This window comes from Jaculus jaculus, chromosome 4, assembly GCF_020740685.1.
Source record: "Jaculus jaculus isolate mJacJac1 chromosome 4, mJacJac1.mat.Y.cur, whole genome shotgun sequence".
Lineage (NCBI taxonomy): Eukaryota > Metazoa > Chordata > Mammalia > Rodentia > Dipodidae > Jaculus > Jaculus jaculus.
This window is the reverse complement of record NC_059105.1, coordinates 47,888,254-47,912,966: the sequence shown is the minus strand read 5'-3', so window position 1 is coordinate 47,912,966 and position 24,713 is coordinate 47,888,254. Positions and strand designations below refer to the sequence as shown.

At 40.6% G+C, this 24,713-nt stretch overlaps 1 protein-coding gene across 1 annotated transcript; it reads right to left on the bottom strand.

The window, feature by feature from the left end:
• Positions 1-5,371: 5,371 nt before the first annotated feature.
• Positions 5,372-17,785, bottom strand: Cavin2 (caveolae associated protein 2). The gene is made up of 2 exons (XM_004660209.2): positions 16,985-17,785; positions 5,372-7,779 (listed from the first exon to the last, which is right to left on the bottom strand). Exons 1-2 carry the CDS (start codon positions 17,465-17,467, stop codon positions 7,015-7,017), a joined length of 1,248 nt encoding a protein of 415 aa, XP_004660266.1. The 5' UTR covers positions 17,468-17,785; the 3' UTR covers positions 5,372-7,014.
• Positions 17,786-24,713: the final 6,928 nt, after the last annotated feature.

Sequence of the window (24,713 nt, the reverse complement as noted above, 5' to 3'; positions counted from 1 at the left end):
GAAAGAAATAGGAGGATGAGCTAGGCGTGGTGATGTTTGCCTTTAATCCCAGCACTCAGGAGGCAGAGGTAGGAGAATCACCATGAGTTCGAGGCCACTCTGAGAATACAGAGTGAATTCCAATTCAGCCTGGTCTAGAATGAAACCCTACCTCTAAAAACAAAAACAAAAACAAAAACCAAAAAAAAAAAAAAAAAGAAAAGAAAAAAGAAAGAAATAAGAGGATGAATGCATTCTGCTTTTATTGTTGTTAGAAAGTGCTTGCCATAGCATGGGGGCAATTATTTACTTTGGTTTAGGGTTTCAGAGGTTTGGGTCCATGGCCCTTGGACTTGCTGATGCTTGACCCCAGCTGGGAAACATAATGGTGCAGGAGCCTTTAGCAAAGGAAGCAAATAGATGAAGAAACTGGGGACCAGCTGTAGTCTCTATGGGACACCCTCACTGACTTATTTTCTTGAAGAAGGCCCATGTCCTGCAGTTTCTATCAGCTCTCAAAATGATGCCACCAATTGCCATCCAGGCCTGAAACACATGAACCTTTAGGGACATTTCATATTCAAACTATAGCAGTAAACTAAATATTGTTGTGAAATTATACTCAAGGCACATCAGTTCCCACTTCCCTGGTTAATTTCAAGGGTAATCCCCAAAGCTTCAATATTGATTTTCTACCTTAGTGCTGGAAGCTTCCTTTTTCTATGCAGAGACTTAAAATGATTGCTATAAAGTCCCTAGGAAATTAAGATTTCCAAATAAGGAACTCATTCACACAAATATGCAACATTTGCCTGCATGGTCTGAGTGTCATGAAGACAATTAGCATGTGGTGAACCAGAGAGATGCAACTTGTCCTTGTACCTCCTTAAAACTATATGTGGAGGTAAGCATGAAAAGTTTCTCCTTAACAAAGAGCATTGCGACCCTGTACTAAATCTGTCTCAGTTTCTTTCCCAAACTCTGAGTTCTGAAGGTTCAATTTAGCATCTAAAAAAATTGAGCCATGTTCTTTCCCTTTTGTACCTCATTATCAACCATGAAGAATCAGAGAACAAGAGTGTTGGCTGGCAGTTTTGCCATGATGTATGACAGAGCAGAATACAGACTTGTTTTTTGTCATCTGTAGGGCCTCTAAGTTATTGACAAAAGCAGATATATTTTAACTAAAACACCGAAATGGGAGAGCCACTTCATATGTATAGTGAACCAAGAATACACATAATCCCTTTGACATCCAGGGTGCTATGGGGAACCTACAGGTGGCAAGGTGTGAACTTTCTCATTAATGAGCATCTAATCACGTTCACTGTGATTGGCTGCTGCGACCGCATTGTACCACTGCTGCAGCAATAACTATAGTCCTTTAATAAATCCGGGAAGCAACAAGAGGCAAAGTGCTGGCAGGAGCATGTTAGCATTCTTTGTTCCCTGAGAAGATTTTTGTCCTCAAGGCAAATCTGCTTATATTACCAGCTTCCTATTCTTGTGCCTATGCCTCCAGGAGGCCAAGGAGAACCCCAGAACCTTCATCTCTAGAAACTGGAGGTCACAAGTGGATGCTCTGATTTTGGACTGCATCCAGCCAACAAACATTGATACCTGGCTTGCACCACATGCAAACCCTTCACAGCATTTTGAAGTAGTTGCCAAAAATTAAAAGCAAGGGGATTTTCATGTTAAAATGAAACCTGGATTTTGGCTTTTTCTAAAAGAAGTCTAAATTTAGGCAACACTGGGCCTGGTTTCCCACAAATTAATTGAAGTTGGGTAGTATTCGTGGCTCCAGGGACATACCTTCCCTGTGAGGAAATTAGGAAAAGGCCTGCCTCTGGGCATATACATTGTGAAGGTGTCCCATCAAAAATCCCATACATAAAGAGCTTTGTCACAATTGCCAACACCTGCTCAAGCTATTTTACTAATATCTGAGCCCTTCAGACCTCTGAGTTTGTGACACTGTCCAAGCCTTTGGGGGTAGTACTGCCTGTAGTGTGCATGCTGATGAGCAATGGTTGGCCTAGAGGGGTTCTTTGATTTCCTGCCTTTAGAGATGGGGGCACAGGCATTTTTGACCTAGTCCCTATTTTTCCCAAGATGAAAGCTTCAAAATTTTGCTAAAATTATATTTTTAGGAAGGGCTTCACATGTTTATGTTTTAGCAAATCTCTCAACCTCCATCTTCTCTTACTTTCTGCTGATGCAATGAAGAGTCCAAATAGAATATAGCAATTTCTCTGGAGTGACAGAGGTTCATATAACATAAAGAGTTTGAGGCAGACCTCATGAGCCATCTTTGAATGAACAGATTCCAGGATCTATCTCTGTTGACAGCTTGCTCTTATTAAACCCTGCCCCAAAGTGAACCCTGGAGCCCCTGATAATGGATGATACCAAGAAGCTAAGCAGCCCCTATGTGACCTTCACAGACCTGAAAAATAGCTTCTTCTGTGTTTCTCCAAAATCCATGATTTTTTTTTCTTTTGAGCATTAGAATGACAATCACCGGAATCATTTATGAAGTGCAGCTGTAAGGGATGCTGTGTAGGGAGCAATGAACTGAGGTTGATCTTGTGCCATCTGAGGACATCAGAAGTGATTAATAGGCAAGCACAATTGAGTGATAATTATGAGTCAGTTTTTGCAAAAGGAGTTTCAGATTGGTATTGAACAGCACAGCACCACTTAGTTTTTTTTTTTTTTTTTTTTTTTGTGAGCTTAGGCAAATCATTTAAGCATAACCCTCACAGTAAAAACAAAAAACAAAACAGCAACAACAAAAAAACTAGACATAGTCATCTCTTTGTATTCATGCTTCTTGTTCTGTGGGTTCAACCTCCAAACATGGATTGAAAGCAATCAGGAAAAATGCATTTGTTTGAGCCAAGTGTGATGATACACTCCTTTTATCCCAGCACTTGGGGAGGCAGAGGAAGGAGGATCACTTTGAGTTCTAGTTCAGCCTGAGCTAGAGTGAAACACTACCTCAAAAAAAACCAAAAAAAAAAAAAAATGTTCTAATTGCTTCTATAAAGTGTATGCATTGTTTTAGGTAACAGTGGTCTAGAAGTCATTTAAAGCAGACTACATGCAAATAGTATACCATTTGATAAGAAAGCAAAATATTTTTATATTTTTGTGTCCACAGCATGGGATGTCTGGAACCAAATTTAAATAGATACCAAGAGTCACAGTATCTGTGTATTTAAGTTTGAACTTGATGAGTGATTAAAATCTTTGAGTCTCTCCCCTCCACATTTTCAGTTGAGTAGATCAACTACAGTATTCTCAGGGTCTTATTAAGATGGAAACAAAAATAATACCTTCCTAATAAGGCTCTGGGAGATGGCATAATGTCTGTGATTAAGTATATAGAATTGTTAAGCATCAGAGTGTTCATCCCTGGGTCAAGGAAACTAAAATTATTGGCCCCCTTTCTGTCATGTTTGTATCTTGCTGCTTTGAGCACTAAGAAGCTTAGCAAATGGAAGCTACTAAAAAGGTTGCTTTGCTCCATAAATATTTTAAAAATTGATCTGAACAGGGGAAAGTATATAAATATGTGAACATCAAGCTGTTTTACTAAAGGTGCGACTTCTTAATTGGGGCAGTTTGTGTGCACAGTTAAAAATAATTTTGGAGTTTAAAACACTGCAGGATAATGCAATGGGTAGAACAAAAGAAAAATCTCTCACACCACGAGTTTTCTGCCTGTTCCCTTTAGGAATGAGTGCCTGGCTGTAGAAGCCTTTATCTGGACACCCAGATCAAACAGAATACAAAGGTCACAATGCCAATTTCATGTGCAACTTGCTTTGCAGTGCCAGAGTCTTGGGTTTCAGGAAAAGACTTGTGGTTGCTATGGAACTGTTAATAATGATTGCTGCCTGTACCTCGCTTCTTCATACTTCCAATCTCCAATGTAAAATCACTTAGATTTGGGCTGTAGGGCAGTAAACAAACTTCAAGCAGGAATTAACTAGGCTCAGGCATTAGTGTCTTAATGTAGGGAATGACTTTCATTATAACCTTTACTTAACACTGGCAGCTTGGCTATGTTGAACAAGCCCTTGGTATTCTGTTAGTGGGCAGAATCACATGAGGTTAAAACTTTGCTCTTCTGAATTGGCACTGCTAAAAGCAGTGGGCTTTCATCATAAAATAAAGTATCAAAAATCTTGGGTTTGTGCAGAACTGGTCTTAGCACCCATCTTTTTTATTTTCATGTATAAAAAAGAAATAGCATTTCAGCCATAAACTGGATTCCTAAGTAGAAGGAGGAAAGCATTCTAGTTGAAATATATATCTATGTATCTAAGAAAAAATAAATCTTATATAACTATGACATGTTTGCTATATTTCTGTGAGATTTTTGGTCCATGTAATAGATACTTCTTATTCCTGAATTATGTTTCCAAGATATGGATCTCAGTCCTTATTAATGTATAACTGATATTTAGTGAACGGTAATTGAGTTCTTGAGCTCCAGACATATGAAGGTCGGAATGGTTTGTTGGTTGTGTAAGAGGAAGACATTTAAGTTGGGGACTTGAAGGCCTCACCAGTATGTAAATAATTCCACAATAATACAGAATAGGTAGCTTCCATCTCACAACTGCTGCTCTCTAATCCTTGTACTATGTGTTTCCCAACAATTACCTAATTCTCTGTTTTCTTGCTTAGGACTTTAATGTTTCAAATGTGGCCCATAGAATGAATGTGATTGTCAGTCAAACTTGAAAATGATGAGTGGGTGTATTTTTCCACTGCCTAGCAGCTAGTGTGTAGGAATAAATGGCAAAAGCATTTTGGAAAAGGTATGTGTGTTGGGGGGTGCTAAACATCACATTGGCTTTGTATTTCCTATCTCTTCAGCTACAAGTTTTTTTTTTTTCTTTTTCTTTTTTTTCAGCTACAAGTTTTGATGGTCACTCCATGAAGGCGAGACAAATGAGCTTCAGGCCCTATGCAAAAATCAGACTTCTGTGCTGTCTACAGCCCCCCAGAAGACAGAGGCTTATCTGAGTGAATAAAAATAATGTACTTTTCAGCCAATTCATGTTTGCAGTACTCTTTAAGGTATTAGAAGGTCTGGCACAATACAATAAAAATGCAGATGGAGCCATCAAATTCATCAAGCTGCTTCAATACATTCAGATGTTCTCAGACCTGGCAAGGTGATGTCAAGAAAGTTAAACTTGAAGAATGAGAGTTGGGTTTATAAGTGAGATTAGGGAGAAAAGAAAGCAGAATTAATAGGGGAAATCAAGGCGGAAACAATCAACATTACTGCTGCCTTTGGAGGAATGTTTAAAAATCAATTTCTTCTGCTTGTTGTAAAATTGTTCTGCCAAAAAAACCTGACATTGTTATATACTTGTTATTTTTTGGTTTATTTAATCTTCTTTAACACAGGCATTGTTAGTTCAACAATCCAATATTTGGGGTTACATTTATTGCAAAACAAGGACATAACTGAATAGGTTATACCATCAGTACATTATGTTAATGCCATCCCTTTTATTAAAGACACAGTTTAGCTTGGACTACCTATATTTGTAAAATTACCTCTAGTACTAAAGGTAGAGAATTTGATCCCTGGCTCCACTATGTCTAAACTATAATTTAATAAATCATTAGAATTTTTAATAAAAACTAGATAAAGCAAGTCCTAGTATGTTAGGCAGCCATAAAAATTACTATTTGAATGAATGTGCATAGCATAAAACAGTAGCATGCTTTAAGAAGTACAAAAAATTAATATTCTGTGAAATTAATGTATAAATAAAATATGACCTGGAATGAAAGTATCGTTATTTACAAAAAAAAAAAAACCCCAAACAGAGCATCTCTTCCCTTCTCAAACATGTAGATTTTTAACATCTTACAAACCCACATCATACTACTTGAAGTGCAGGGATTATTTCAAACTTGGAAAATATTAGTGTGATCTATCTTCAAATAAAAGACAATACATATTAATTAGTTTTTGCAGGTGTTAAAAAGACAACATATTTTTGTAATACATTTTACTCATTAAGAAGAAATACAGCTTTAACACCAAACCAGATTTGTTATATTATTTGAAAATGTTGGACAATAAAATTATTGTGAAGATGCTGTTTCTGAAGCTGGGCCAGGTAGTTCACACTTGTAATCCCAGCACACAGAAGGCGGAGGCAACAGGATCAGGATTCAAGGTGAACCTCTGCTATAAAGGTCAGCCTGAGCTACTTGAGACCCTGTCTCAGAAAAAAGGTACTATATATTGTATGATACATGAACTTCTTTAATATTGTTATTTTAAAAGGAAAACTGTCATGATTAATAGTGTGAAATTCACTTTTATGCACATACTTTTTTCTCCCTTTCTTAATTCTTTTTGGCATCTTTTTTTGCTTCCATTTCTCTCACTTTCCAACTTTTTTCATCTTAGTTTTCTAACAGCCCTGACTTTACACTATACCTCATGTCATTAGCTATCATAGTGTTTCATTTTTATCCTTCACTTTCAATAAAATAATGGCTTCTTTTAAATAAGTAACTATCTTAACATTCTTCACCTTTTGTAAATGTTGTCTTCTTAAATATATAGTTATGTGTTTAGCTTATGTACTCATGTATATTATAAATCACACACTTAAAGCATAAGAATTCACACTACTGTATAAATTCACTATATTACTGGTACACCACTCAGCAAGCTGATAGGATGACCAAAAATTAAATCACATTTCATGACCAGTATCTTAAATATCCTCTAAGGTTTTACGACTAAGCCAAATAGGTCAGTGGTTTTTGACTGTTTGATTTCTTCCTCCTGGCAGCCTTGGAGACATTCAACAGAATCAGAACCTAAAAGGAAATTAAAAGTGGAGCTGCTGGCAGGTGCTTCCTCCATGTCACATAGATTTGATGCTACTGTGTGACCTGTGCTTATGTCCTGGGCATCATGGTGGGGAGTGGGCAGTGCTGGCCAGGGAAGCGGGGAACTGGCTCCAGGCTCGGGCTGTGCGCTCAGGCCATCTGGTCGACCCGTAGCACCGCTGGCTGTGCAGCTTCCCCACCAGCTTGCTGCTCCCTCTCGTAGCCGCCCTCGTAGCGCACCTGCTGTGCCTGTTCCAGGACCACCGACGCCTCTTCCTCGTCTTCCGCGATGGTCAAGTCGACATTGCTGTCTTTCCCCGAGTTGCCCCCTTTCAACGCCACCTGCTCTGCATCTCCTCCTCCATCGTCTTCAGCCATATCCTCAGCGAACGGGTTCTCGTGGTCGTGGTCATTCAGCATCTGGTCACTGCCAGCTATGTCTTCTGACTTGGTCTCATTCTCCGCGGGGCTCTCTCCATCTCGAACTTTCTTCCGACCGAAACTGAGGGGAGAAACCTTGAAGGGGGAACTTTTCCCCGAGGACCCTGAGGATGGCTTCTGGTGATTGGACGTGAACGACTTCTTAATCTTTTCTCTCCTCTCAACAGACACGATCTTTGTCCCCAGCTTGTTCATTTTTTTCTCGATGTTCTGGCGAGAAAACGCTTTCTTGAGGCTATCCACTTTCTTGAGGCTGGACCTCTTTATCTTCTCCGCCCTGCTTTCTTCCATGCGCTCATCTGCGCTCTCTTCCGGGGCGTCCTCGCCGCGGGGCAGCTCGTCGTCCGAGGAGAGGTCCACGGTGTGCAGCGTTTCCTCCAGGGACCTGTTCTCGTCCGCAAGATCCCCCTTTCCCTCCGCGGGGCTGGAAAGCGGCTCTTTTACAAACACACTGGAAGGGATCTCATTTTCTTCCTGGAAAGATGGACAGTGTAGGCTTTATGTTAATGGCGTACTTCACAAACAGCCCTGTACTGCTGCAATTTGTGTCTGTGCTCTAGGGAATGGGATTGATGGCAACAAAATAAGTGTGGCTTTGGGTTTCTAGAATAGGAAGCACAGGTTCTAATTCGGTCCAATCATTCTGCTCAGGCTGGGTCAGTCCCAGGCCTGCCTGGTGGGAATATCATGAGTTAGCTGGCAAAGGCTCTATCAGTGACAGGCAGGGGGAAGTAGCCCTGACTCAGATATACCAGCGAGCTGCCTGGATATAAGGAGCTAAAGTAAATTGTTGCTATGTAATCCCAGAGGCCCTTTCTCTCCTACCCTCCTTCCTGGACATAGGGCTAAACCTTTTCCACAACCCCACTGCAAAAATGCCCCGAGGTCAGGTTGGAGGATAAAAACATTCAGGCGGGAGAGAGAAGTGACGAGTTCTTAAATGCAGAACATCATGGACGCATTAATCAGGTTCCCTCTCCCTCCTGGAATGGACACCACAGGGGAAGGTTTGGTGGACCAAAAAGACACATATATTTTGCTGATGGCATAATTTTCGAGTGACACAAACAAGGGGCAGCCTTCCTAGAGCATGTTTACAAAGCCCTGAGGCTCAGGATGTCCTTTGTGGGAATTAGTAAGGGGGCGAGATAGGAGGAGAAAATATACTACCAGTAGCTGAAACCTCTATGACTAAATAGCTTCCCTGAGCAAGACCACTCTGACCTCCACCTGCAGCTACCAGTGAGGAACGAAGCTTAGGTTACTGTCCCCCTTCTAATTCCCAGCACATCTCTCCTTCAGCTTCTCCTACAGGCAAATGTGGCTCCTCGTGGAGTCTCCGGAGCACAACTGGAGAATGTGCCTTCCAGTTAGAACATTACTCACTGAAAGATTTGAATCTAGACAGACTTAGGCCATAGAGCATAGGAAGGTTTTGACGTTTATGTTATTTCTGAACCTTAGGAAACGAGAGGCCATCAGCACAGTGTGTGCAGGTTTACAGTGTAAGCACTAGAGCAAGGTGGAAGGTGTGGTAGGAGGCCCCTCTCTGTCTCTGCTGCTCTGCTAAATGGTGATGCGGCTTGAGCAAACAACCTAATCTCCTTGGCTCTCTGTTTCTTCCAGATATGAACCAGAGGTTTTGACCTAGATTAGCAGCTTTCAAAATGTTCTCCCAGGCCACCAGGGGTTCTGCAAGAGTGCAAGAGGGGTCAGCATCCCAGAACCCCTTGCAGCATTTGCTGTACCTACAACCTCAACGTGATCTGATTACATCTTGGCCTAACCAGTACACTTTTAAGTTAAAAAATAACTGTTGTCTATGGGTTCAAAAGCCTGTTAGGATCTAAACTTTATGCAAAATTCATGCTAACTGTAAGAGTTTCCCTTTTTATTTTGCAATTTGTATTAGTTAATAAAATTGGGCTATGATTAAAATCATTCTCAAAAGTAAAAGTATGACTGTGCATTTTTAACTTCTCAATACAAAGGCAAAATGAACCAAATAAAGTCTTAAAGCCTAAAAAGTGACTAAATGGCAAAATTATGATTGGTTTTAAAGAGATATGACCCCTATATCACACTCTTCTATACTCTCTCAAGCAGGACCCTTTGTGTCAATTGATTAGAAACCAAGGAGAAAGTGTTGAATAGAGGTACAATCCAGGAAGTCTGGCTAAGCTGAACCCTTGTTAGAATGAACTTATTCTATCTTCAGTTTTCCAAAGTGCTCCTCACACCCTCCCATTTTGAGTGCCATGGAATGTGTTCACACAGTAGGAAAGACAACGTGGACATGTGTGGAGTGTGGTTCCCAGGAGTTGTGTATCATGTGGGTGGCTGAAGAGCACTTCTCATGCTTCCAGTAGGGTTTGTTTCTGTTTCATTAGCGCGTGCTTCCCATGTGCATTCTTCTCTCTTTTTCTTTACTGTGTCTCAACTTAGCTGCTTGTTAAATGAGCTTGCTGGGATAAGGTAGCTTTCTGAGTAGCTGGAGTGCAGAATGCCCCTATGCGTGGGGGCTGGAGAATAATAAGAGAAGAGTTTTAGTTAGTTCTATGTCTAGAGGGAAGTTTGCTGAATGTTAGTGGCACTAGGGAAACCAGAAAAAGCCTAGGCCTGAGGGGAACCATGGTCTTCCTTTCAAAGGAAGGATTTTGTTCTCAGTGGATGAATATTACAGAGAGTGGGTAGACTATGGAAGAAGCTAGTGCTCTGATGTTTAGTCCTGAAGCAAAATTTCTCCTGGGGTTTTACAAGAGGGTTGGGAAGGTTTGACAGATGTTGCTTGCAGGAAAGGAAGAAATCAAGACTTCAGTGAAATGTTATCAAAAGCTATCAGTAAGGAAACCAGAGATTCAGACAGAAAACTGGAAAAATAAGACTTGAGGTACATTTTGTATTGTATAATCTCTCTGGGTAATCAAAAGTTGTAAATTGAATAACTTTTCTTTCTTCAGTCCTAACAAAAGTGGTATATTAACTCTACTTCCCAAACAATTATGCTATATTTCAGTTTTCTTTAAATGTAAACTTTATTATTACCACAACATAGTTGCTCTTCAGCCTTAAGATCTTTTTTCTCTCATTATAAATCCTTCAAGGACAGCTTTGACTAAAGCACATTAGAAAGTGAATCAAAACATCTGTGGTAAAGAGAGGGTGCACATGGGTGATGGAGGATATACTGAAGGAAGGTAGAAACCTACTTCAACTCTTTTGTAAAATGCCAAGGAAAGTTATACGAGAGCTCTTTGATGCCAACTATGGAAACTAACCCAGTAGGAACAGACATAATCCAGAAAGAGTTGGATGCGTCTTTCTGCAACTGAAAACCAGTGAGAGATGTCTTCTTGGCTGGCTGCTATGCCTCTGCTGTCATTGTAATTACTTAGGCAGTATTTTATGTTCCGTCTACTGGACAGTGTTTATTTTGTGGCTTATGGCATCTGTTCCTTTTACACAGGAATTTGTGAACTTCCAAGCACATGTCATCTTTATTTAGAAAGAGAAAAACAAAACCTGATAATCTTTAAAGTCCTAACCCTTTATGAGACGTGTGCAAGGCGTCTGACTTGGGAGGTTGAAGACTCAACATGAACTTTAGGTTTAGAGTTCTCTGAAACTGCCCCCTCCCTGAGGCATCTGCCCTTGCCAATATGCCTGGCCTGTGTGCAACCCTGTCATGCACACCTCATACTCATACTAATCCTTCCCATGCCTACCAGTGAGGTGACATTTCTGCTTTCAGCCTCCAGTTAGAATGTTTTTGACCTGCTTTTTTCTTTCTTTCTTTCTTTTTTTTTTTTTACAGACTCCAAAACTGACAGCTGTTTCACTAAAGTTCAAGCACACATCCTTAACTCTGCGGCTGCTCACCTATGTGACCTGCTCATTTATCTACCCCGGCTTGGCTTTGTGGCTCCTGAAATGGCATGAAGAATCCCTGTGGGATGCATTGTTTCCTAGGGCAGTTCTACCTGGTAGAAGTCCTTAGGGCCAGCTGGTTGTTTGTCCTTTGTTTTCGTAAAGGTCCTCAGCTTCCACTGAAGCAGGTGTTCCTGGAGCTGACCTTTCACAAGCACCCTTAGGAGGCTTGCAAAGAGGGGGAAATTAAGTGCTGAACTTCAAACATATATGATGGATATGCTTGTAGCATAAAATAGAGAAGGAATGGACTAAGCTCTTGAGAAGTAGCATTTTTCCTAGCTTTTTAACTCATTTGCTATTTATGTTGATTCTTGTGAACAAATATTCCCAGTCGTGAAAGTAAATATCACTGCAGAGGAAACTGCCAACATGCTGGACACTTCTTCAGTTGAAGCTCATGATAACAAATCTTCTCTGCATATATGCAGATATGCAAACTTAAAAAATAAAGACTGAGTTGTATTAGGAAATGAAACCAACATGATGTCATTTAAAGACTTGACTAAAGAAAGAGAATCTGCAGTGTGCTGTCCTGTCACTCCCTCATCACTCCTGTTGTTAGGCGAAAATAGCAAAGGCTGTCATACTCCTACAGGGGTTTGGTAGCCTCCTGGGGGGATATGAAGACCCTCAATTTGTGTCCCTGGAATATTTTATCCAATAATCTTTAAATACTAGTTACTAAAATGAAACTATGCTCGCCTGACATTCTGATTTATAGGTCTCTTTTACACATTGATGGTTTTCTCCAATTTGTGTTTCTGAGGTATAGATTGCCAAGTGGATAAGGCCATCGATTAGAACTGCACCCCCAGGGCAGCTGTCTGTGGAATCAGCAAGTCATAAGAATAAAATGCATTAGTTATAAACCCTGAACAGTCTTCCACGTTTTTGGGGATTTAAAAGTTTCATTATTTTCAGTGCTATCAAGGGTTCAATTTTGTTTTTAAGATCACACTGGTTAGGTGTTCTTTGTTACATATAAAAATATAATACACACAAAAACAAATCACATTAAATTATTTAAAAGCTCATGTAAAACACCCAGTAAACATGAACTTTACCACAGTGGTATTATGGTGTCTGTGTTTATTCATTTCACAGTTTCATTCTGTAATTTCTAGTAGTAAAAAAAAAAAAAAAAAAAAAAAAAAAGAAAGCTTGCCACTTATTTCATTTCTCAGGTGTTCTGTTTATTTGACATAAAATAAAATTAAATGATTATTCAGGAGCATAAACTACACCCTACAAAAAGTTAACAATTCCCAGAAATAATTCCTTAGTATACCCTTCATATCAAGTGTGTTTAGTTTTATATAGAATCAGAACTACTGGACCTGAATTGCATTGAATGATATTTTCAATCATTCATTTCAAACAGATATAGATTTAAAAAACAACAATGAAAGCTGTGGAAAGGCTCCATGTGACATAGAGTCTAGTTTTGTTCTATATAGGAGAATGTAATGATTTTTTTCAAAGAAATATTACTTAAAGTGCCTGGGGTAATGCTGACATTCAATAAGTATAAATAATAGCAATAGGAACTAGTTTGTTTATCTTATATAAAAGGGCACTGAATATGTAAGTCAGCAAAACCAATATTCCATTATATTATTTGAGGTGATATAAGTATAGAGGGCTGTCACATAAGGCACCTTGTTTTTCATATTTCCAGTTTTGAAAAGTCTATACTAACTGAACGGCTTCTAGAGCAATAGCCTGGATAAAGTGCTAGCTTTAAAATAATCAATTAAAAATATTCTAAATATATTATACTTTTATCATGTTTCTAAAATTCTGACTTCATAGAAGGACCCTAAATGATAAATATTTAAGCAAATTTATAGGCTCAATACTCCAGAAATGTATCCACTGAAAATATCTAACCTCTCTGCTTTTTTCACCCAATTTCACAATTTCATGTGGATGAAAGTGTAAGCTGTCCATGAGCACTCTCATTTTGTTCCCTGGCTTTGAAATTATTCCCTAACTGCATTTTCAAATAATCATTACTAGAACCTTCAGAGGACATAAGTGGATACCACATGTTCAGGGTGTTACTTGTAAAATTCTAGCCTCTTTAGCCAGCAAAAAAACCTTCCTCTTATGTGTAAATAAAAAATTCTGTTTTTAGTAAAAGATAACCATGCTTGCAGGCAAAGCATTAATCTTTGCATTTCCTTAGCATTAGATTTCTGATCAGCAATGCTTACAATTCTTATTTCATTTATGCTGGGTCATGTCATAATATTTTGAATTCAAATATTGATATTAGGTTGTCACAAAAAACTTAAAATGAAAAATTGCTAAGTTTAACTAAGATTTCCAAATCTAGTTTATCATTCAAGAGGGATGGGTATTTCTCTAGTTTTACATACTTCTGGCTATGTGAAGTAATTACTAAGGAACTAAGAATTTAGGTTCTTAACAGCCACAACAATGTTGAAGGGTTCAGCACAGATTTCAATAAATCAATGACGTGTTTTAAGTAAATAGATTAAGAACAAAGTTTAGAATGAAACTTCTAAATGTGTAGGCATTTTGTAAATCAACCAACACAAGGAGGGAAAGGAAGACAGACAGAGAGACAGATGGATAGTGGACTTGTGAGGACATGACAGGATTCCATAAACTAAACAAATTGCAACACTACAGTATAAAATATACCCATTAGTGGACAGATTTTCTTTGTTAACTCTCCTTGTATTTTCACATTATTTTTGCCTTAATCCAGAAAATTAATGGATCAATAAGGGGAAGTGTAGCATGGGGTTCAAGTGTATTGAAAGTGACAAAGTACTGAGAGACACAACATAATATGTGGTATACTATTTGGACTCTGCATTCCCTACAAGTCTGGGATAGCTCCTTCTGCTACACTGTGAAGTATGTACTGTTACTAGGAGGGCCTATTTAGAGTAGGTCTTTTGAGAAGAGCCCTTTGCTTTCATGAGTTATATGTAATACTGATTTGACTGGAGGGTAGCACAATGGTGTGCATTTGTATGCGTTAACAAGTCCCAACTAAAATAAGCAAAGCTATTCCAATGTCCTTGGAAAGGTGGGGACGGTTTTGGCCCACAAGCCATATTTCTAACCAAGTACAAGTGTATCCCCTCATCTGAGCAAATGAGTTTCCAATCCACTCAGTAATGTTTCTGTTCATTGAACACTTTTGCCATGTCAGTCTGTGTTAATCATTTCAAATTTGTTCTTTTCTTGAGTCCAAACTTTATGATAGAGATATGAGGGAGGAAGCATTAGTGTTTGAAAATATATGTTCTGGGATCAGTTAGACCATAGGTTTATATCCCAGTTTTTACCACTTGTTCACTAAACAACAAAGACAGAACTTATTCATATTTTATACTTTTTGATTTTATTAATATCTTTGGCATATCCATGAGGAAATAGGTTTGTGTCTAAGATCATATAATTGGCAAGTGATAAAACTAGAACTTAAGCCACTGCCTGGGTGACACTTGTCTCAATCTCTATGCTATTCTTTAGTGCAAATTATTGTCGTCCATTAGCATACTTGGTACCCTATGGAGAAAGCCCCACTTTCAGAAAGAACAGCAGATAGAGCAAACTTTCCACCAAGGGACTATAGTTACATTTGGTTTTCCAAATAACCATTTTGCAGTGTCCAGAGAGGTGAGGCTTTGTAATTCCTCTTAGGCTAAGAGCAGAGGTTCCCTGTCTAAGGAAAATGTAGTCATTTGCCTAAAGTGCCCTACCTGCCAAACTCTGTACACCAGTTCAGTCATTTGCCTGATGTTTCCTGCCCCTAAATTTCTCTGTATACCTGTCTATGGGGCCTAGGATGGAGTCTGGACAATTTGCCTTGGCTTTTCTTGCCTTGGCATTTCTGTTTTCACCTTTTCTCACTATGTGGAAAATTACTTCTATTTCTGGTTCCAGTTTCTCACCTGTCAATCCAATGTGACAAAATAGGTGATCATTTCATCAACAATATGTGCCTTTAAATTCCCCAGCAGTACTTTTTAAAAAATATACATTCACAGATCTCTTTAATTTATATTCACGTATTTCTGCTCCCAATATCCTGGAACATCATAGTAAAACAGAACAGAAACCGACCCTGACAGATTGTGACTTTTCTTTACTAGAGAAATGCAACCATCCCCCCGCTGACTGCCCTGTTCCTTAACTGAATGGTGATATGAGAGATAATTTCCAGATTCATACTCGAGGGAGGAAAGTTTCGTGTGGCCACTCAGATTTAAACAGATCTGCACAATTTAGAGATCATTTTTTGATTTAGTAATGCCTTGAGTGCTTAGGTTTCTAATATCTCTTAGGCCTATAAAGTAAGGATCTCAGGTGGCATGCCATATCTATATTCAGTTCGATGAGTACATGTAAAACTATTGCATTTACATTAAAAGCTAAAAAGTGTCTTGGCTACAAAAGCTTGCAAAATACATGAGGACACCAGCTTCCTAAACCTTAAAAGTCAAGTGCAATTTGGGGAAGACAAAATAGGCAGCTAGATCAATCTTTCCTTTTGTGGGAGTAGGAAGGCTGAGGTTCTAACTTGGCAGAATGGATTCATTAAGGAAAGAAGGCCCTTTGGTTTAATTCCCAAATTTCTAAACCTTTTTGGGAGATGAAGGCTCTCCCTTGTGTCTTTCACAATCAAACTGTTGGTTATAGCCTCTCCCCTCCATGGCTTTGAAATTCTCTCCTATTCACAGGGTCCCAAGGAGACAGCCCTTGAGGCAGGACAGCAAGGCTTCCTGGGGCCTGGGCTGGCTGGGTGCCATGTAGAGGAAGGGCTTCCAGCATTAGGCAGGGCTGTCCTTGGATTCACAAGTACCCACCACTTGGCTGGACAACAGCTTCATGCAGTTGCCCTGTCCCCAAATAGCCTTTGCAACATTAATTGCATCATTGATCTATTAAAAAAAATTAAGTGGCCTTTTCATTCTAAGGCAACCATTTGAAAGAGAAAATATTCAAGGCTTGTCTTTGTGGCCATCACTGATAGCACTCTTATTTTACTTTACAGTTGTGTCTCTCTGAGCAGTGAGAGAAATATCTGGTGTATTTGGAAAGAGCTATACTTTTCATTTTTAGTGCACCATTTGCTAAAAAAGATCTCAAGATTTCCTTGCCAAAAATGTCTTTAAAGAACAAGGCTAGTTCAACCTCAGTAGGATTCACTCTCCATTTAGTTAGTCTCTAAAACACTGGCGGCCTTTCAAAGAAAGAAAGAAAAAAAAAAAAAGATCATTTAACAGTTCTGTATGTGACTTCTTGGTCAAAGCAAAAGCAAACAAAACCCTCGCATGACCACTACATTCCTTCAAAGAGTTAATAAACAGCCACTGAATTAATTTGCTATATCCAGCTAACAGCTGCAGCCACAGCCGGGAGTTTCTAATGCAAAGAGACAAGTAAATTTGACTAGGGCTGGTGCGTGTACCCACACAGCTTCCTAACCTGTCTAGATATATCCAGGTGTTCACTGACAAATGACCCCAGTCTGCCAACCCCGTGGGCACCTGCCCTGGGTTTGGGCTGAAGGACCTGGGAAACTGCCACCCCATGCGTAGATTTCACATTTGTTGCTGGAGACAGATAGGACAATGCCTTGTGTGTGTGATCCCTGACTGGCAGGACAGATGCGAGGCAAGACTGTGCGAGGCAGAAGGACAGAGAGCTCTTGAATGTTGAGGGGTGCCTGGGCCGCTCTTGAGGAGGCTTTGGGGACACTGACCTGGAAGATGAGCACTTTGAAGTGGTTCCTTCGCAGGAGCTGGGCGTGGTTGTGCTCCAGCCGTTTCACCTGCGCGCACTGCCTGTCCATGCGTTCCTTGACGGCGCGCGTGTGCGCGCTGACCTTGCGGGACTTCTCTAGTAGCTTGCTCACGGTGTTGCTGGTGGAAGCCTGGTACTTGGAGAGCTTGGTGAGGTCGTTCTGGATGCCCTTCACGGACCCTTCCAGGCTGATCTGCCGCTGTTCCATGCTGTGCTGGTTCTCCTTCACGGCGTCCAGCATGTTCACCAGCTTGTCCAGAAGCGTGTGCACAGTGACGGCATTCACCTGCGAGTTGTCCCTGATGGCCTCATCCGTGGACCCCAGGTTCAGGCTCAGGCTTGGTGTGGATGATGGCATCGGGCTAGGGCTCGATGGCTTTTCCTGGCGCATTTCAGCATTTGGGTGCCGGGATTTCTCTGCCTGGGCAGCGTCCTCTCCCATGGCTGGACAGGTGGGAATCTACTCCCTTGCTGGAAGCTTCCTGCTCAGGCGATCAGAGGCAGCGGTGAGGGCAGAGGGAGGCAGGCCGTTTGAGCTCTGAGCACCTCTCTCCTGGCCTAGCAGAGGTTCTAACAGGCAACCACTGGCTGAGCAGATCAGGACGACTGCATTCCAGCTGCTCTTAGAGCCCCTACTCCACCCAGTGGGAGGCGAAGGTCACAGAACTGAACACTACTCAGAGTTCACAAACACGCACACACTTCCTAACTGCCTTCTCCGCAGCCTGGAGCTCTCTAGGCTGCAGCAGGTTCAGCCTTTCTTTCCTATTCTCTGTCCCCTTTTAAAGCAAGTTCAAGGCCATATTTCAATCATGACTTCATTTAGAGGCGGAGGAAAACATGTTAACTTGGCCGAGCTCCACAGCCTGTGATTGGCTAAAGCTAGTAAACTTTCCTCTGGCTGCTATGCTACAAAGCGCCTGTTTTTTTTTCCTGGATACAAGTTATTGTAACAGAAAGTATTGTTTGGATTTGCCACAGAACTAACTGATAGGGCGCAGAGCACCCGGTGCCTGACTGGGAGGGGTGAAGTTTAAAGGATTTGTGCAGCCAAGTTTGTGGTGTTCTTCTCATTTGCAAAGGAGTGGAAATTAACGCTCATAATGACAAGGAAAACAGGTGATTTACTATTACTCTTCAATAGGAGATACAACCCAACCTCAAGAGACTGGACTTCAGGGATGTTAATACAAGTAATGTTATGAGTGAACTACTGTTATATAAGAGATGGGAACCTTTTGAATGAACACTAAAATCAGTTTTTTTTTTTTTTTTTTTTTTTTTTTTTGAGAAGATTGAGAGAGGAACCCTTCCCCAAAGATCTCTTTTGAAAAAGCTAAGGTGTTGGGGTGAAGAGATGGCTGTCACTCAATGTTGCCTCACAAGCACGAGAAACTGAGTTCAGAACCCCAATGCCCGCATAAAATATAAAAACCAGGTGGCAGAGGTAGGAGGTCCCTGGAGCATGCTTCCTAGTTAGCATCAATGAGCGGATGAGCTCCAGGTTCAGTGAGAGACCCTGTCAAAACACAAAGTGGACAGTGATTGAGGAAGACACCCGATGCCAACCTTTGGCCCCCACACACAGATGCATGCATGTGTGCCCACACGCGAATGCACATGCACACATACCAAACACACACTTTCCAAAAATGAAAAATAAAACAACTAAGGTAAGGTGCTGATTTATTTAAACTCATTTTGAATTCATGCTGGGAGTTTCTCAAAGCCCCATGGCTGCAAGGCACTTATTGACACAGGCCCAGAAGTGTGATGCCAGCCAGCTTGAGTGGGAAAGGCTCTATGACTTGACATTTCCAAATCCCTGCTCAGCCAAGTGGCGTACGTGTTCTCAAATGTGGCCCTCCTTAGCTGGGCCCTTAGGATGTGGCACCTATTTCATAAAATGACCTTACATGCTTGAATTGGTTTTCAATGAATCCATACCTTAAAAGTGTTTTCAGTAGGTTGTCTGTGAGCAATTTGAGAACAAACGCCAGCTCACACTGGGTAAGGGTTGATCCTGGGACAATGCCATGCTTCAAGGGCAACATCTACAGGGAAGCCCACAAAACAGTGGTCACTTGTCATATTCGGTGATTCTCTTTTCATGTCTATGTACAGAGGATGAGCCAGGACCCTGCCTTCACCTACTCTATGGGTTCAGCAGGAATATGAGTACAGATATTTGGAGAAGCCTCTGTTTGCCCAGATAATTGGTACCCATAAGTCCCACTTAATGTGAACTCTTCAGAAATAGAAACTAAAACAAAAAAAAAAAATGTGGAAAGGAGACTTGGTTAAGGTTTTGACTTTTTTTTAAAAAAGCAAGAAATTATTGAAATTAACTTATATTTAATGAATTTGAGTTGGATGATGATGTGTTCAGTAGTAGAACAAAAGATAAATCTAGTGCTGATTTGGGTAAGTCTAATTTTCTAAGAAAATTATATGGTTTCATGATGCCATGTCCTTTTACATTTGACTTTTGTGGGCAAATCATAGAGTGTCATTATTTCAAAAATATTGGAGGGCTTCATCAATTTTCCAAGAGCCTCTCTTAAATTTTGACATTCAAATCATTCCCCTTTGAAGCACTTATTGTGCTATCATTCATGTGGGCTTCTTGTTCGAAATGTTAACTGTTCCAGCTGCAGATTCTCATTTGTCAGAGGAGTTGCCCGTGATTCAAGGGCTGCTCAAACATTACCTTCATCAACTCCATGATTTCCCATTTTGAAAGATTTGCAATTCCACATTATAATCACTTCACCCTGATTTCACATTGATTTGTACCAATTTTGCATTGCATTGTTGGATGTTGTATAATCAGTTAGATGAATAGGGACATTAGAGGGATGGGGGTGTGAGGTAGGAAGGGAAAGAGGCTCGTTGTTAAGTAAGAAGGTATATACATGGTTGTATTCATTTATTTGAGACAGGGTTTCAATCTATAGTATAGGTAGGCTTATAATTCACTATGTAGCCCAGGCTGGCCTTGATCTCATGGCCCACCATGCCTGGCTCTGAGTGTTTTTTTTTTTTTTTTAAGCAACTGTGAATAACACACAATATAACAGTAACCTATGGTTTTGTGACAAACCATCCCAAGACTCAGTGGTTAACAACATTTATGTATCCATGATTCTGCAGATTTCTGGGCAGGGCTCCACTGGGATGGGTCATTTTTGCTGTGCCTGCTCATTCTGCTATAATTTGCACTGAACAATCCAAGATGGTCTCATTCACATGAATGGTGTCTCCATGGGTTAAGTACAATGCCAAAATTTCTATCACCCCAGACTTTTAGCCCCCACAATCTTTCTGTCTGATCTCCAGTAGGAGAACCAAACTCCTTTATATGGTGTATCAGAGTAAAGGAACAGCAGAAGCAAAAGCTATAGGGCCTCTTAAGCTGAGGCTCTGGAACTCACCCGCTTGTTGCTTCCAACATTATTCAATCATCCAAGCAGGTAGCACTCCAACCTTAGATTCAAGGGGATGGGAAACAGAGTCTTCCATTTATGGAAAAACAGCAATATCCTGTGGCTGTGGGCAGCAGCATGGGAGAGATTGTTGTAGCCATCTTTGCAAGCAATCCACTAAGGTGCACATTCATTCTATACAAAGGTGTTGCAGAGGATGGGTAGATGGGTCAGTGGTTAAAGATTCTTGCTTGCAAAGACTGCTGGCCTAGGTTCCATTCCCCGGTACCCACATAAAGGCAGATGCACAAAGTGAAGCATGCTTTTGGAGTTTATTTATAGTGGTAAGAGGCCCTGGAACACCCATTCTCTTCCTCTCCCTCTCTTTTTGCTTGCAAATAAATAAATTTTTTTAAAAATTTTTTTCTTTATTTATTTGAGAGTGACAGACAGGAGGTAGAGGGAGAGAGAGACAGAGAATGGGTGCACCAGGGTTTTCAGCCACTGCAAACGAACTCCCGACGTGTGCGCCCCCTTGTGCATCTGGCTAATGTGGGTCCTGGGGAATCGAGCCTTGAACCAGGGTCCTTAGGCTTCATAGGCAAGTGCTTAACCGCTAAGCCATCTCTCCAGCCCTAAATAAATAATTTTTTTTTTAAAAAAAGTAAAGGCTATTGCAGATAAAAAACAAAGACTTTGATTACCAGTTCTGTGGTGGTTTGATACAGGTGTTCCCCATCAACTTAGGTGTTCAGAATGCTAGGTTTCCAGCTGATGGAGATTTGGCAATTAATGCTTCCCAGAGGCAGTGGCTTATGGGTATTACAGCCAGTTTACCCATGTCAGTGTTTGGCAGCATCTCCTGTTGCCATTGTCCACCTGAAGTTGGCCTGGAGGTGATGTTCACCCTCTGCTTATACCATAATTTTCCTTTGCCATCAAGGAGCTTCCCCTCGAGTCTGTAGGCCAAAATAAGCCTCCCCCACCCCCCGCAAGCTGCTCTTGGTTGGGTGATTTCTGAGACTAATGCGAACCTGACTAAAACAAGTTCCAGTCCATTTTCTTTCCTCTCTTGTTAGAGGTTATAATTTTGTAGATATTGAGTATAACCTTTGGACATTATAATTAAAAATAATCAATTCATTAGTGAAAATTTCATATTGTAATACTGTTGGAATTGTGCAACTTTATAACCATGAGGACAATTATGAACTATGTAATGGGAACCATATCACCAATCTAATCATGAATTAGAATTTGATGTAATTCTGACCATCTGAACTCTCCCTTCAGTTGCCCACAAATCTACTTGCATTAAAGTAGTGAGGAAGAGCAGATAAACAACATGATGACACATCCACATGTTTTGTAACACTAAATTCTGAGGTGGTTTACCCCTAACAGTAGAATCCTGGCACCATGTAGTTTGCAATGAAATAATTCCTTAAAGCATCAATATAAGCAGTCTAGATTTTTACCAGAATCCCTCCTTTTATTATTTTTTATGTATATTCCTGTTCTGAAAACCTAACTTCTAAGGCAACATTGTAAAACACAGGATTTTGTATAATTATTATTAAGAAAAAATTAACTCTGGGCTTAATGCTGAAGGCAATGGTGTAAATGTAGATTACTAAGATCAAGTGAACTAAGATCAAGGAAGGTAGTCAGGGGATCATCTGACTGTATCTGGATGAACCAGATGCGTCCTGCATCCCGTACTAGTGGTATTCCGAAAGAGGGCACAGATAAGGAGCCCACAGCTTGCAAAGGGCCTGCATTCCCTTTATCTTCAGCTCAGGCCATGGAGAGGAAACAGCCATTTTTGTGAGAAATGAAGATGAAAAGCACATGATGCTACAAGTCTAATCCCTCAACCAATGTCCCTGCAATAACCTATCAATGATGTTCATGGAATAATTCATAAGGAAATCCTATATGAGTGATGAGACATAAATAATACATTGTTTTGACATATCAGGTAGATCTACCCACTCCCCATGAGATGACACTTAGGAAACTCCATGAACTTTAGGAATTGTAAGCAGGGCTTTCATTCTTTATTTGCGGGGTGGGGAGTTGAGGTAGGGTCTCACTATGTAGTCTTAGGGTGGCCTTGAACTCATGGTGATTCTCCTACCTTTGCCTCCTGAGTGCCGGGATTAAAGGCGTGCACCACCATGCCCAGCTCAGGGCTTTCATTCTTAATGCCCATGTGTGTACGCATTTCCCCATGTACCTACCTGCTCAGTTTTAAACCCAAAGCCCTTCATTAAGCATCTCACAATGCATGCACAGAATATTCACTAGTGTAGTAGATGTCAGTAAAATTATAAGGTCAGTTAGGACAATTTCTCACAATTTTTTATTTTTTTATTACTTTTGTACTCAGTGAGTACAGTCAAGTTGGTACCATTGTTAGCCTCCGCCCTGTCTTCCCCCCACCCCCCGCACATGGACCCAGACTGATCTGGAATTCACTATGTAGTCTCAGGGTGGCCTGGAACTCACAGCTATCCTCCTACCTCTACCTCCCGAGTGCTGGGATTAAAGGCGTGCACCACCACGCCTGGTCTAAAGCTATGGTTTTTATCATGAAAGACAGTTTCTTTCTTTCCTAAGAAGAAATTCTGATGCTAGATGAGACAAGTCAAAACATTGTTCATCCATCATTTATTAATTTATTCATTCATCACACAATTAGAATTAAGTGACTGTTAGATGCTTGGAAAGTATCAGTAAACAAGAGTGCATAGTCCCATTCTTCTGAAGCATGTATCCTGAAGGGTGGAACTGCACAGAGATAATAAATAAGAATGCCATGTAGTGGCAGACAATGATAAGTACTAGGGAGAAAAATAAAGCAGGATGAACCCCACAGAGTGACTAGGGTGCCGTTAGATAGGGTGGCCAAGGAAGTCCTGTGCAGGCCACAGCCAAAGAAGCTGATATTGCAGGGCTGCAGATGAGAGGGACTTCTGAGGCAAAGTGTGTTTTAACATAGCCTGGCTTTAGCTGGACCTGAAGACTACCCTTTTCAGGCTTTGTTTTTTGAATTCCATCAATTTCTATTTAGAGAATGCTAGAAATGACACAGGGTACTTCCAAATACTCCCCTTCAAAAGATTAAATATATGACCCTACTAGGGCTTAGAGAAGAATACCCCCAAACTTGGCATTTTGACATGCTGAGATGTCTTTTCACTAACCTCAGAATCAATGTCTCACTGACTTTGTCTTGTTCTTGCCCCTCCCAGCACAGGGAAGAGTTTGCTGCAAGATTCTCTATCTGTTGGACCTACAGAAGACAATTCTTCTTCTTGCTGAAATTTCCTGAAGTAGGGCTGGAGAGATGGCTTAGCGGTTAGGCGCTTGCCTGTGAAGCCTAAGGACCCCGGTTCGAGGCTCGGTTCCCCAGGTCCCACGTTAGCCAGATGCACAAGGGGGCGCACGCGTCTGGAGTTCGTTTGCAGAGGCTGGAGGCCCTGGCGCTCCCATTCTCTCTCTCTCCCTCTATCTGTCTTTCTCTCTGTGTCTGTCGCTCTCAAATAAATAAATAAAAAATTTAAAAAAAATGTTAAAAAAAAATTTCCTGAAGTAGAGAAGACAACTAATATTGAAAGGGAAGAGTGACTGAAGTCTGTCAACATACCTGGTAGATTTTTCACACACCATTGCCCTCGTTCGCAATCTATTATCTGTGGGTGTTGTATAGACTTTGTCCCATGCCACTGTATGCTCACCAAGCCCATTGACTTGCCATAAAAATCATTTACTCTTCTTCTAAAGGTAAAAGTTGCCTTTATTTACCATTCTCCTTGTTCTCTGAAAGTTTTAAAACCATTTTGAACAAACAAGAAATTACATTCCAGTGTTTTTTTCCCATAGCACATGTGGTTGAATCTGTATGTCTTTTCTCATATACGGTCTGTCTATCGTCAGTTCACCTAGCACACCTTCTGAGACTTGCTTCAGGCAGAAAGGACGTTTCTGTCTGCTCCTATGCACACTGATAGCCACCGTCTTTTGTACATATTTTTCTTAGGATGTGATGAGAACTAACTTTGAACACAGAAATGGAAACCATTGAAGACTGAGGATAGCAGCTCTCCTGTTCTCTTATTCTCTCTTCTCATAGAAAACAGAACGATAGTTCAGATCATGAACTTTCCAGCTAGACTTAAGAGGCTCAAATTCTATCAAGAATTTTAGACAAATTACTGTTCTATTCTAGGCCCCAGGTTCTTATTATAAAATGGGATA